The sequence below is a fragment of the Drosophila kikkawai genome, chromosome 2R (assembly GCF_030179895.1).
Source record: "Drosophila kikkawai strain 14028-0561.14 chromosome 2R, DkikHiC1v2, whole genome shotgun sequence".
Taxonomy (NCBI): domain Eukaryota; kingdom Metazoa; phylum Arthropoda; class Insecta; order Diptera; family Drosophilidae; genus Drosophila; species Drosophila kikkawai.
The window spans coordinates 12,602,319-12,617,347 of NC_091729.1; the positions used below are offsets into that span (position 1 = coordinate 12,602,319).

A 15,029-nucleotide genomic window follows, 5' to 3' on the forward strand; every position below is an offset into this window, starting at 1 on the left:
ATCACAGACTATTAAGTTGATACTTGGTTTTCATATAACTTAAATTTGGCTAAAGTTTAGGCATCTAATTTTAGTATTATTGTTATTATTTTTCCCCCAGTGTACTGACAGAGAGAGAGAGAGAGAGCAGAGAAGCGTGCCAGGCTTGAGTGCAATTGTTTGGCAAACACCTGCAATGGCTTTGATACGCCGTCTCCCTCTGCACTTCTCTGCTCACTTCACACGCTCTCATACTCTCCCGGCTCTCTGCCAATTTTCCCACTTTTAAGCTGGCTTCCTCAAACAGCCTCCGCTGTTTACTATTTATTTTTTTTTTATAATTTTCCGATCGCTGCAAGTGTTGTTGACCGCCGCATTCGAACTTCGAAGCCGACGTTAAAGCCAAAGCCTCGGGCGCTGCTCTCGAAATGCCGTTGCTCGTTGATTGAATGCAGCAGAGCAGCAGCAGCAGCAACAACAAGCTGCAAAAGCTTCCATTTCAGAGATGAGTAAATAGTGTTTTTAGACAAACGGGAAATGTGTTTTAGTTAAAGGTAGTAACTGGATGACAACTTCAAGTAAAATATACAATTAAAATTATTTAAACAGACAAAGTTAATGCAAAATGTTAAGTATACAATTTTAAATATAAGATTACATTATTTTTTTTTTATTCTTTTATTTTTGAAGTCATTTATTATGAGTAATGTTTTTTTTTTAATTATTGATATTGATTTAAATGTTATCCTAAATTCTAACTGGAAATATAAATACCTTTCCCAAATGAATATATTTATTATTGCTTATCATCACTTAAATTCTTCTTCTGTTAGGGAACATTAAACGTAGACCCTTCGATAGTTCTAATATTAAAGCCATGATACCTAAACCCATCTCTAATCTTATGGACAAGTGTTTGTGGGGAATCCGTGTTAATCACATTACGTGTACTCGGCTAATGCCTCGCCGATTCTGTGGGAATCGCTCTGATTTTTCTGTATCGCTTGTTGCAGTTTCAGCTTTGAGCTCTTAATGCAATTAGGTAGAGTCGCTCACCTGTGTGTTTATTTTTTGTTCTCTGGGAGATGTGCTCTTCGACACATCAGTTTTCCCACTGAATTGTCTGGGACTCTCAACTAAAAACTAACTGTATTGCACATTCTGTAGCGAAAAAAAAACGGCTTTATTAATTAGGTTGTCGGTGTTTTTTGAATTTCGGTGATAAAAGAGGTATTCTCCTCTTTAACTAGGGTTGGCTGGCTTATGTTCTTTTACTTTTTGCTGTTGAGATGCAAATGAGAGCAGACACCCTTCGAAAGATGTCTCGAAGGCAGCCAGTTGGAACTTTTTAAGGGGGAGGCAGGCCTTCCTACCTTTCCTACCTTTGACGTTGGCCGACACTGCGGGCCCTTCTTTTTCCCTGTCTTTAGAGCCCCCCTTTTGGCCATAGGCGAGTCTTCTTGGCAGCCATTGTTGGCGCTGTGCTCTGTCATTGCAGCCATTTACAGTAGGGATTCCATAAAATAAATATGTTAAGAAATTAAAGAAATTTCTGCTAGATTACCTTGGGGTATAGTCGGAGCTAAAGACGTTGCACTGTATGTTGCTTCTCGTGTGCATGTTGGGCTGTTGCTGTTGCAGACGACAACGATGACTTCCCACAGCCGCATCGATGCGACAACAAAACTGAGGCAGAGGCAGCATTAAAGCCGAAGCTATAGTCAAAGTTAAAGTCGAAGAGACAGCCAGAGTTTTCCCTTTCGTTACGTGACAGCGCCCAAAACAACAACAACAGCAACTTCAACTAGAGAAACAATCACACGGCCCGAAAGGCACAATCCTACAGGTACAGATACAAAGACATGGCTGCAGATACATCTGCTATAGCTGCGAGACAATCTGCATATCCACTCAAATCTTGGATTGCGGCATTTCCCTTTTCGCATTGTTCTGAACTCTGCGTTTCCCCCTTATTAATGACATAATTGACAGGCCCCTCATTTTCCGGCTAAGTGAGGTAAACTTTCCCGAAAGATGCATAACCATTTCCATTTCATAATATTTTTAATCTAACTGAACGCTAAAAAATTGCAGGGTTTTTTGCCACACTTTGTGGCATATAAATATATACCCTTTCTTGGGTGGTTAATTTTTAAATTTAAAGGAATTTAATTTATGTATGTACATATCATATCAATAAATATTGTACCTTCTCTTTGAACTTGTATATTATGCAACAAGTGTGAGCCGCAAACACAAAGACATGTTTTCCATAAATAATGTTTATTTGAAGCGTGAGATTCTTTGTTTTTCCATCGAATCAACAGGTGAGGTCTGGAATATATCAAGCAAAACCATTTTAGCCTTTTCCGTAAAAAAAGTCCATAAATTTCAGTTTTTTAAAATCCTAATTCAAGTAATTTCTTAAAAAGAAACAAGAAAAATATTTTATTAATGAATTAAATCGCATTAAAGGGTATTACAAGTTCATTACAATTCATTTATGGCTCTGACACTTTTCCTTTTAAATTTTTTTTTTTTTTGGGTACTGGAAAGGGGTAAGGAGCCGAAAGAGGGGCCTGTAATTATGATGAAACTGGCTGACTTGGCTGGGCAAGTTTTTTGGGCGAGTGCGTGGCTGTGTTTTGGTGGGTCTTTTGGGTTTGTCAACCTCTGGGACTTCGGATCTTGGATCTCGGATCTCGAATCTCGGATCTTGGTACTCGGTGCGACACGTTGTCGTGGGCTGGGCAACTGCCATGACGCATTCGACGGCTTAATTGCCGCTTTTCAGTTTCGTTTTTCCGAGCCAGCGGAGCTCTTATCAGTCGCTGCACTTGGCATTGGCGAAAACAGCTCTTGTATTTTCTTTTTTCGACTTTCGGCTGCATTCAGTTTTCGTTTTTATTTTTGGCCGTACATCCGACATCCGGTTTGTTTGGGTTTTGCCACAGCAATTTCCGTTTTCCCGATGAGTGCGATAAGGCGAGGTAGGTAAGGTATCTATCTACCAGAGGTATAAGTGTGGTGTAGTGTCTCCTACCACTCTTATCGATTCGGAAACCCTTTTATAAAGATATTCAATAGGTCAGGTGGGTGAGTCAGGGCCTTTACGAAGGTTGGCAGGGCCAGGAATGGTGGGAAGGTGGTCTACAAAAGGCGTCTCTGACTGGGGTGTGGATATCTAATTAGTCACTCATTTGCGGGGCTTCTTAACCTTTTTTTATTTTTGTTTTGTAGAGGGTTGTGGGCTGTCAATTTGTATTTAGGGGAAATGCACACTTGTATGAGAAAATATAGTAAACATGCAATCCTTATATAATTAACATGAATTTGTTTTTAAAATAAATCCCTAATAAGAAAACTTCAAAACGGTTCAAAACGCAATCCCGTCAACAAAAATATGTAAATGTTTAAAATATACATATTTTTTTTATAACAATACATCGTTTTTTCTAAATTAAATAATATTTTTAAATTATCAATTTATAAATTTAATAAAGAAATATCCTATACAACAAAAACACAACTTCACCTATAACATACCACCAGCTCTTCCACTCTATTAAAAACTCCCTACACGATCACAAATTCATTTACACAGACGGCTCAAAAACAAATGACACTGTAAGCTACAGTGTAACCAACAATACTGACATAATCAAATATGGCCTCCTCCCCCAGTACTCCTCTGTAATCTCTAGTGAGTTAATTGCAATCCATGAAGCTATAAAAATTTGCTCTGGTTCACCCGGCAAATTTGCTATATGCTCGGACTCCCTTTCCTCAATCAAATCCATTTCAAACATAAACAATTACTCTTACTACCCTAATACAATAAGATCACTTATTACCAAACTCTTTCCCAAAATCAGACTAATTTGGATCCCTAGCCACATAGGTATACAAGGCAATGAGAGAGCAGACACAGCAGCTAAAGAAACACACAAATACCCTCTAATATTTACAGACAACTTCAACACCAAAGACATCACACAACTCCTTAAAAAACACTATACCGATAAACTGAACAGTCTTCAATCACAAACTACCCAATGGTACAAACAGATCTTACTAAACACCCCAGCAAACTTCTCTTTCAAAACCACAAACCTCAACCGACAACAACAAATTATAATAAATAGACTACGACTAGGACACACACAACTCACAAACGCCCATTATATGAATAGATCCCTAACAAGTATCTGTCCCTTTTGCAACACCTCAGCGATAGACATCCAACACATTTTAATAGACTGCACTGCACTTTCACATGTTAGAACAATTTGCTTTTCCAATGATAACCCAATCCATCTCCTTGCGAATCCAACAGCAGCAAACTCAAATAAAATTATATACTTTCTACACAAAATGAAACTCATACATAAAATTTAATTATAACATATTCCACACACATATCTTTGTTAATACACTGTAGAGCGGAAGGCCTCGGTAGCCATTGCTCATTATCCTTTGTTAACTTTTAGTTTATAACTATTAGTTAGCATTAAATAAATAAATAAATTAAATCCAAGAAAATATCTTAGACGTTCCAGAAATGGTGAAAAAACTCCCAAATTATTACCACCTAATTTTGCTTACCCGTTATCATAAAAGATAGTAAACAATATCCCGTTTTTTATGGTCTGTTCTAGAACAGAAGGGGCAACCTTGGGGTGAAAGAATTTCTCTCGCCTAGAGAGAAAGCCTTGGGCCAAGAAAGAATTTTTTTCTAATTGAAGCGACGGCGCCACGCTGAGCCATGGAATTTTCCTCCATTTCCCGTTTGTCCTCTCTGTCGCTCATCTCATTTTCCAGCTATTTTCGGTGCTTATGCAAATGACGACACTTGGCTTATCTCGCGGCTTATTCTTGGGAATAAACAATAAACAAAAGTCGTGGCCAACTGAAATGTGTGACAGTTTCATAATAGCCAAAAAATACAACAAAAATTGGAGGTGATGCAGCTAAGCTTATACTTTATTCTTTTATTCCGGCAAAGGGGAGAGCGGGGATCTTTCTCTCGTTCTCTCTCAAATGTTAATCAAACATAGCTGTACAATTCTCAGAACTGGAACAATAATGGGAGAGTTAAGAACAAACGGGCCCCAAGGGGGGGAGATGGGATGGGATAAAGCCAAAAGGAAAATTGAATAGAATCTGAGCGGAGCCAATTAACAAACTTGAGTTGCAGTTAGTCAGTCAGCCGCGCACTCTCTTTGGAGCTGGAGCGGGGAACCGTTCTCTTTGACTCTCTATTTTGGAGCATCATTTATGGGGGCTGCACTGAGAAAAATTTTGGCTAGGGTCCTAGAAGGAAATTCGTTTGTGTTTAGATTTAATAAGAAGGAAGGGCTAATTTAAATGGATTTATTTTCTTTCAAGAGGATTTTTTATATTTAAATATAATTTAAAATATATTTATTAACAAATAAAAATATTTGTTGAAATATAAAATGTTCCAACCGACGACCTCTCACTCCTCTTAAATTTCACCTGCTAACAATCTATATATCATTTTTAAAATATATTTCAATAGTTTGATATATTTTTTAAATATTAAAATATTTAAATAAATATTCCCATATGCCATTTCCTTCATTAAACGGCTTCTCTCTCCGCTTGAAGCTCACTCGCTCACTCACTGAACTGATTAAGCTCTCTGCTCGGCTTGAGTGAGAGCTGGGGGCTTTGGGTCTCCGGTTTCCGTGCTGGCGTTTCTTCAGTTCGCTCGCGGACTTTGGAAAAGCCGGTTGTGTCGGTCGTTGGCTGGGTCTCTTCGCCTCGGACGTTTGTTATTGTTTGTGTGTGAAAGTAGCGGCGTGCAGTGGCAGCGAATTGCATAAATTGGGAGGTCTTTATACCTGCTGATTTTCTGTAATTTTTCCTCACCATCTCGTGAGTGTGTGCGAAAAAATAAAAAATAAAGAAATAAAATATGTTTGCCAACGGATGACGCACAAATGCGTTTTGGCCATGTGTCAATGTCCTTAATATTCGAAAGGCGCGCCCACGCCACGCGAGTGCAGAGATACAAAACCGAATATGAATCTGAATCTGAGGCTGGATCCAGCAGATAGAGATACATAACCGCAGTGGGATTAGCCGGAGGAGTGTAAGTTTGCTAAAACAACGAATCAACGCGATTTGGACCATTTATTTTACGGCTTCTCGGCTCGAGCGGATTTCTAGTTAATAATTAAGACAAAAGGCGAAAGATAAAAGCCACAGATACAGATACAGATGCAGATACAGCTACATAGCTACAGAGCTACAGCTGGAGAGATACACAAAAACAGCACTTGGGTGAAATTCCATTTCTCTTTTATTTCTTGTATTTCGCTTGGCGCTGCTACCGCTTCATATAAAAAGTGAAAATCCAAGTGACAATCAATTAAAATTCGAGACCATAGTCGAAAATCGATTTTCAGTTTCAAGCGGCCAACACTTTTTTCTTCTCTCTCTCTTTTCTGTTCTAATTTTGCCACAGTTTTTTTTTTTTCGTTGGTCGCTTGGCGGGCTCTTCTTTCGCCCGCTCTTTCTCTGGGCCGCCTCCGTTTTGGCTGGTTTTATTTTTATTTACGGTACTTACGCCGCCACCGAGGCTTAACCCAAATTCACTTGTTGCATGTGCTGAATAAGCAAAAAAAAAAAAAAGAGAAATAATAAAAAATCGTTAAGAAAAAGAAGCAGCAGCTGAAAATGAAAATTTTTTAGTATTGCTGTCACAGTCGTCGATGCCTTTCTATGGCTTTGCCTTAATGCCATGCGACTGGGTCAACTCAGAACCCCCTCTCTGCTCTGCCCCGTCCAAAAACCCCCTTGAAAACCCCCCTTGAAACCCCCTTTTAACCATTTTCCATATTGGGTCAAACTCGAATTACAAATCGTATAAAAAAGAAGCGTTGACAGCTTCAGTTGTCAACTCTAAACTAAACAAATTCATCAGCATTCAACTTGGCCATAATGAGCTGCTGCCTTTAAATGCTTTTGGAAAATTTATGATTGACACTCGCCAGGAAAACAAAAAAGCTCATTCCATTTCCAATTTGTAATGCAAAACTCGTAGTGCGAAATAAAATCAAATTCGAACCGATCGATCGATCGATTGCGGGGCACATTTGTAGACGTTTTGTTATTGCGCTAAAATCGATTTAAGAGTGCTTAGGCGTTTGTCCAAAACACACACGAACACAAAAAAAATAGAAACAATAATAATAACACACACGACTTGTTTTGGCCTTTTGTCTTTGTGCCTTGTTAATGCTGTTAAGCAGTCTTCTCCTCATAAATGGTCAACAGTTGCGGTTTGTTTTAAAGTAATTTCGGTTTTTGTTGCAAATTATTTTGGGAAAGAGGTAATATGGTTGGGTCATTAGATGGGAAAGTGAAATGGATATGATTTTTATTTTTATTTAAATTAATTTAATAACAACATTAGCAGAGGTAATGAATAAGGTGCCCAGAAATTGTCCTGTATAGATTCAGGGAGACTACAAGTTTGGGAGCTTGTTTAGAAAGGCTTTAAAGCTGATATATTTAAAAAAATTATTTTAAGCTTTAAAATATAGGTGATTTTGTGAACTTTTCTTAATTAAATATATAGCATAATAGGTTCAAAAATGTTTAATATATATTTCCCTCATGTAGAGCATTCCGAATTCCATACTGCCAAAGCCCCCGCAACCTATACCTTTTTCTATGTAGAGTGCGAAAATTAAATCGCTCACTTGAACCACAAAAACAATATAAAGAAATATTCCCCATCTACACATGTTTTTTGTATTTTGTGGACGTGCGTGGGCTGATCAACTGAAAGAGCATCGGATCGGCCAAGGGTATAACATGGGCTGTGATATACACAATATGTTTATGTGTAGAGTTTATATAGCTGGCGACCTTGTTTTCGGTTTGATTTCATGTGCGTGCGGCAAACGCTTTGCTTTTCGGTGTTTCCTGCCCCAAAATGCTGGGGCTTAAAGTATGTGTAGCAGCAGGTTCGCTTCTGTATTTATACTTTTTTATTTTGGGGGGAGGGAGGCAAACGACCGATTAGAAATCGTAAGTTTCCCATTGTTGGCCCATTGGTCATTGGTCACTGAATCGTTGGATCGTTCCCCTGCCACCATGCCGACTTCAAAGCGGGCGCCAATTATTAATTTTATGAATTGCCGCGGGTTGAATCAAAGTGGTCCATCATCATTATCATTAGTTAACTGAATATGCTCTCCATCCAGATGATATATACTAATAAATATTTCTTCTCTCTTCCTCTCGTTGCAGGTAAATGGAAACTATTTTATTTGTGAAACTAGTAAATGAAATGAAATTTGTAAAACTTTTCCAAAAGATTAGCTGGCAAATATTTCAACCTAATGTCTAATGTATCTTGTAGATATATGAACGCAAACACGTGTCGGTAGAAATCTTCTGTGCACTTTCTGTGTCCGCCTTCCCTTTTTGCATATTGCATGCCAATTTCAGATACAAATTTTGTTATTTTTTCCGAAAATGATGTGCGCAAATCGAAAAGCTTTCTAATCGCTTTTCCGCCAACGAATACGGAGCGTTTTTCCTGCTTTCCTATTGCAGTTTGCGTCTTGGCAGCGCCTTGACATCGTCGTCGCTTTTTATATTCGATATAACCGATCCGTAAACCTACATATATAAATATATGTATATAGTATATATACATATTGAGACGATGTATCCATAAGACGTGGAGGTGTGTGCTTTTTATTGTGACAAATATTTGGCCAGCTTTCTTCTCACAGCGCGACAGTCACAGAGATTTTTGCGTTGTGCGATTTTTCTTTTGGAAAATGAGTATACAAATTTTCGCATATTTCTACAGTGAGATAACGAAAAGAAAGAAATTAAAAGTTGACAAGTTGTTGCCAATGTGTAACTCTCGGTGTTTGTATTTAAAAACTAAAAGAAATTGTTTTAAAATAACTGAATAATTGTAAATTAAAACAACGGTATTATGGCATTGACCATGAACATGGTGTTCCTCAAGGATTTACGTTCGCGCCTCAAGGGATTCATGCACGTATGTATATATTTGGGTGACTTTTGGATATTTTATTAACAGTATCTTTGGTTTGGAATTGTGTAATTAAAAGTTAATTTTCCTTGACTCGCCGTCACACCTTCCACTAAAGATTTCCTGCATTAAATTAAATGAAAAACCCCTCTTTGAAGTGCAGGAAATATACACATTCCTCAAACAAGCTATGGTTAGTTGTAATTGCCACAATTACAACAGCCGTTAAGCTCGGGTTAATTAGCTCATTAAGAAGGCAAAGAAGACTGATAAGTAAGTCGAAAAGTCTTAACTGAACTGTGCAGCGTTTCTGACTTGTTCTGTCTGCTCCCCCCTTTTCTCTTTATCTTTTCTCTCTCTGATTTTCTGTTTTTCTCTGATTTTCGGCCCACACAAAAGCGGCGTGCGTCAAAAAAAAAAGAAATTCATAAATTTTTAAACAATTTATTGAAGTTTTCTGACACCTCCCTGCCCGCCTGTCCATTCTCCGTTTCCATTCCCTTTTGTGGCGATATGATGCACTTTTGTGCAACTTTCTCAGGCAGCGCTGCCTGCTGCTGTCATTATACTTATGTATCGCGCCTTTGTCTCGCCGTTGCAACCACCACACCACACCGAATCCCGGCGAATAATGAACATGTCGCTATATATCGCATATTATGCTGATTATTCAAGTATGTTGTGTCAGTTTTTTTTTTTTACCATTGCTCCGCTATGCTGGGCTTGCATTTTCCTTCCATCGCCTTTCTGTAATCACGTTATGCAATCTCATTTGGCTTTATTATGGGTTATCAACAACATCAAGATGTTTTCAAGAATGCGCGGCTAAAATTTCACATGCGAATAACATTTCCCAGGCAATATTAGTTGCACTGGAAAGAAATTATATAAAATGCGTTCAATAATATAATATAGAAAAAAATTAAACAATATATTAATATAATAATTTTTTAAGGAAATTAAAGTTTAAAAATACCATGTCTAAGTCAAAACCTTATTAATTTTAGGTCGGAAGCTTTTCTGTGCTAATTTTAGGTTAAAAATACTTCAAAAATTTTTAAAAAATCGATAAAATCATTTAAAAAATTCATAACAAAGCCAAAAAAGCCTTAATCTCAATCCGGAAAGCAGTTTTATGTTATTTTTTATTAGTTTAATAAATCTGCAAACTAAGTTCCAAATTTTAGGAAATCAAAAGTTTTGTCAATTTTTGACATTTTTGACGATTTTTTTTAACCCCTTATAAAATTTTGAAAAAATATAGCACTTTTTTTTTTTCCTCCAAACATGCTTAGATCGACTCGAATGTTGATGCTGATTAAGAATATATATGGTTTATAGGGTCGGAAATGACTCCTTCACAGAGTTGTAAGCTTATGACCCTGCAAGGATACCTTTTCCGATTATATTTGTCTGATCTATCAGCGTATTAATCGAATTAACAAAGGTTATTATTCTTGAACAGCATCAACAGATAAGTCCATTTAGTTATTTATATTGAAATACTTAAAAGTAAATTTTAAAATATATTAAAAGTTTAATATTTTATCTTAAGAAACCAATTTTTAATCGAGACTTCTTATATTTATAGCATATTTTCTTTCTGTGCACTACTCGATGGGTTTTTGTGGATGATTCGGGATCTGCAGTTGGATGGAGATGGGTCTCCACCCAGGTGTGGGATGATTTCTGCCAATTACAACTCGCTCGTTTGAGTAGCCCGCCGCTGCTGGCTGCGCTGGTCTATCGATTTAGTCTTTAAGCTAATTGCCAATTAGCAGGATTGATTTAAAATCTCATTATCCCATCGGAGAGATATAGCAATCACTGTAGGCAAATGGGGAGGAGGTGGCCCAATGTTTTGGCCTTATCCAAGGTTGCGTTCGCAGCAATTGAGTTGCGTGGTTTGAGCTTATCGGCAGCGAACGAACCTGAACCTGTTGCTGCTCTAGCTGGTTGCCGTTCGTCACGATTCGGTTTTCGCTATTTGCTTCGATTTTCCCCTTGGCCCAGGCACTAGGCCCCCACACACACAGACACAGACACCGGTGCGAATACGGCGCCTCGTTACAGCTGGATGTTCTCAGTAACTGTTCGGCTATAGACGGGCGTAGTTAAAGCCGATTTCCCAACGGAGTTCGATGACTCAACGGGGTTGCAGTGTCACCTAATTATTAGCCATAAATTCGATCAAGTGCTGGCCCAATAATTAACACCCTCGAGTGTCGAATTTAAATACAATTATTAACAGGAGAGAAAATTCGAATGAACTTTATTAATGGAGTGTGAAAAAAGTGTGAATCAAAGTGTGTTGTGTGTGTGTGTTCAGTCTTTGCTGATATCTAAACAAACAAGTGGCACTGGAATTCTTAGTTCTTGCCAAACTTATCAGTTTCCCCGGGTTTCTTTTGATAAGAAAACGTTACGCACTCTTTTATTTTATTTGTGCCAAGTCAGGGCCGCATTTGTTGCGAGGAGTGCCTTGAAAATTAGTTTTTAGTTAGGGAAACTAAATAAAAAGTTTCTTAGGCAAAAGAAAATCAATATGGGATATATTTACAGTTTAAACATAAATGAAAATTCAATATATCGGCGACATTTCTCAACAAAAGCCTGTGAATCCCATTTTTCGTTAAAAATATTTACAAAGCGATTTTTCCATAAAAGTTTGTTTATTGAAAAGTGTTTACCCTGTACCTCTCGGCACTTGCCACATTGTGTTTGGGCGTATACGTATACGTATATGTTGGGATTGTTGATTACATGCTTCAAGAAACTTTGTTTCAATTAGGATTCTTTTAAAATAATTAAAAAAATAAAACCCACATTACATTAAATATTGATTCGAATTAAAAATTACATCAATATAAACCTTCTTTTTAGGGTTTATTATAAAATGTAAACAAAGCTTCTGTTTAAAATTGTGTACATAAATTCTTATGAATTTCCAATTAATAGAAAAAAAGTGGTTCGCTCGGCCTTGTTCTGTGGGTCAATTTCTTTGCCGGGTCCCTACCACCCAATTCACAATGTAAACGTTTTTGTGGCTTCAACAAAGGTTAAAGCATGGTGTCAGTGGTGCTGTAACAATGCCTATTTTGTTGAGTTTTTTGAATTAATAAGCAATTTTTATATGTAATTTAAAGTTGACATTTCTAACAAACCTTTTTTAAATTCTTAAACATACTAAATAAAAGATATAAAGACTTTCTTTTAAATTAAACTTATATACCTTCAAAGTTAAAGATACACTCTAAAAGAAACTTTGATTTATTTCATATCTTCCCATCTTAAAATAGTATCTAGATTACATCTCCCATATTCCCTATTAAAATCATTCTTGAAGCACATCTCCCAAGGTAACCATTCTGAAGAATTCAAATTACTATTGCCTTGTGTGTTGTTCGAAATTCCAATTTGCTAACTGACTTTCGTTTCCAAGAAACTTTCGCCTATCAAACCCAAGAGCTAACCAGAGCTAGAGCAATGAAATTGTGAACTATTTGAGAAAGTGTGGCGGCAGAGACAATGTTGATGATGACATTCAATTGAAATCGATTTCGATTAGAATTCCAATTTGCATAGCAATTAGAGGAGTCGAGTTCTCTATCGCGGCGACACCTTTGCCGTTGACTTTCTTGGCCAAGAAATGCCGTGAATGGTTATCAGACAGAAGCCATCGAGAACCGTTTAATGAGAAAGCCAAAGAAACTTGTTGAACTAGAAGAAAAACAGGCAGAATCAGAATACGAGTAGAAGAAGAAGAAGAGGAACACCCGGGGGGAAAGAGGGCAAAACATTTTCTTGATAAACGGCAGTTGCGAGTCGTGTGAATAAAAGTGTATACTTTATTTTTTTTTTTTTTGTGGGTCAGGCTGTTCCAGCTAATTACCGTGAACTTGTCAGCGTACACGAAACGGCTGTAAAATGACCAAAGCGAGGTGGTAATAAAACCAACGGCGACGACGAGTTAACGTTAAATCCGAGTAGTGAATAATGTCCAGGCTGGTGAAAAGAATCTGCAGCATGATCAGTCCTCACAGCCAGCGATATGCGGAAGATGATATCCCTCAGATCTATGAGGGAGCCGGAAATGGCAGGAAGTGTAACTCCCTGCCACGTCGTCGGCACAGTAAACACTCGGCCGCACGGCGATCCAACAGTGGTGGTGGTGGTAATCTCTGGAACCGAATCGTGACCAGTGTCTTTGGTCCAGAGAATGATGCAGCCAATGAAGATGAGTTTGCTTGTGATGGCAACACTGTTGGTGGTGCCAAATTCTATATAGATTCGGTTAATGGTTCCTGCTATGAGATATGCGGAGAAGTGAGTTGGTGACATAAAGAGAGAAATGTTAAGATATAAGATTATATGCATTAAAATTAAACATTTTCAAGATTTTGTAACTAATTTTCTTTATATTTCTTCTTTCCCCTTAGGGCGAATACATCAAGCATCCCGTTCTGTACGAGCTCAGTCACAAATATGGCTTCACAGAGAATCTGCCCGAGAGCTGTATGTCCATACGGCTGGAGGAGATCAAGGAGGCCATTAGGCGGGAAATCCGTAAGGAGCTGAAGATCAAGGAGGGCGCCGAGAAGCTACGCGAGGTGGCCAAGGATCGGCGCTCTCTCAGCAATGTGGCCGTTCTTGTGAAGAAGAGCAATAGCAAGCTGGCCGAGCTCAAGTCGGAGTTGCAGGAGCTGGAGAGTCAGATACTCCTAACCTCGGCCAACACGGCTGTCAACAGCAATGGACAAGGTGGGTCTCTAAGCATATATTTCCCTATTTTTTTTTTGGGAGGGGGTATATTGAGTAACATTTTCCCTCTAGTGTCGTTTCGAAAATCCATTAAGAGCCACGAAAACTTTCAAAAAGCCAATCATAAACTGTTGCAATTATACGCAAGAGTTGGGCTTAGTTTTGTGCAACAAGTTTCGTGTTTTTTTGAGTCAGCTGTAACGAGGGACAACAAGTGTATTCCCTATAAAACCTTAGGGCGGGGCGAAGTCGTAACCAAAACAAACTACAAAGTAAAGTTGAGGTAGCTCTATAAAGTTGAGATCCCTTTTGCAGGTAGAAGATACTCTGCGGTTAGGTGCCCAGCATTGTTAGCCAAGTCAATTTGGAAGCTAAAAACATTTATAAACTATCTGTAATGGGAAAAGTTTGTTGCTAGTTCAATTTATTGCAATATAATATGGCTGAATAGAGTTATATATTAAATTGATGTAAGAAAGATGCTGGGATACAAAGTCATCTTCAATTTTCCTGCAATTTAATCTCCTTAAAATATTTTAAAAATCCATTTTCTTCAAACAAAAAATACTAATTTATAAAATTAAACCAGAAAAAAACAGTAGTACCCTGTTCAAAGCTTTTCAGAATGACCAAACAGGTATTTAACGAGTCTTTGTCACGCACTTGCTTTTACCACACTTTTCTTGGCTTAATGTGCTATTCCCTTTCCAAGTTGGTGACAAAAACCCATTGTAAAGGGCGTGAAAGATCTGATTATCGCTTTTATATATACTGTACTATGCCCTTGTATCTATAACAAAACACTTTGTGATGGACGACAGACAGCAAAGTCGAAAAGTGTCTCTCAATTTCTTGTGTCGCCTTTTTTATGGGAGCCAACTATTGACACAACTGGCGTGAAATGAGCTGCTTTCGGTTTGTTTACATTGTCAAAGAGAGGGGGAGATGGAGACTAAGACGGAGACAGGGTTCTCTGGCATTCAATCTATACGCTTCCGTGTTTGGCAGAATAGCAGAGCTGACCCAGAAGAGGAGCTAGCTCCATTGTTTGGCGCCATGTCGGATCTTTCCTGGCAACTGTCGAAAGCGATTGACATGTTTGGCAGCTGTCAAAAGAATGCAGCACAAAAATGTAAATGTTTTATAAACGATTCTCCAAACGAACTCTGTGCATGTATTCCGATGTAAAGTTATGGATTAAAATAATAAATAGCCTGTAAAAATAGCAAACAAGAGCATA

The 15,029-nt window shown here is 38.0% G+C and overlaps 1 protein-coding gene across 9 annotated transcripts in view; it reads left to right on the forward strand.

Moving 5' to 3' along the window:
• Positions 1-15,029, forward strand: part of Pkn (serine/threonine-protein kinase N) — a 36,670-nt gene that overhangs the window by 6,368 nt on the left and 15,273 nt on the right. For 2 of the 9 annotated variants that reach the window (XM_017171772.3, XM_017171776.3), the window contains exons 1-2: positions 8,837-9,034; positions 13,468-13,789. In XM_017171772.3, coding sequence (XP_017027261.1) covers positions 8,969-9,034; positions 13,468-13,789 — 388 coding nt within the window. In that variant the 5' untranslated portion in view covers positions 8,837-8,968. Of the gene's footprint in view, positions 1-8,836; positions 9,035-12,907; positions 13,355-13,467; positions 13,790-15,029 lie in introns of those variants that run through there. The other 7 variants (XM_070284817.1, XM_070284818.1, XM_017171777.3 and 4 more) reach the window with 6 other exon arrangements.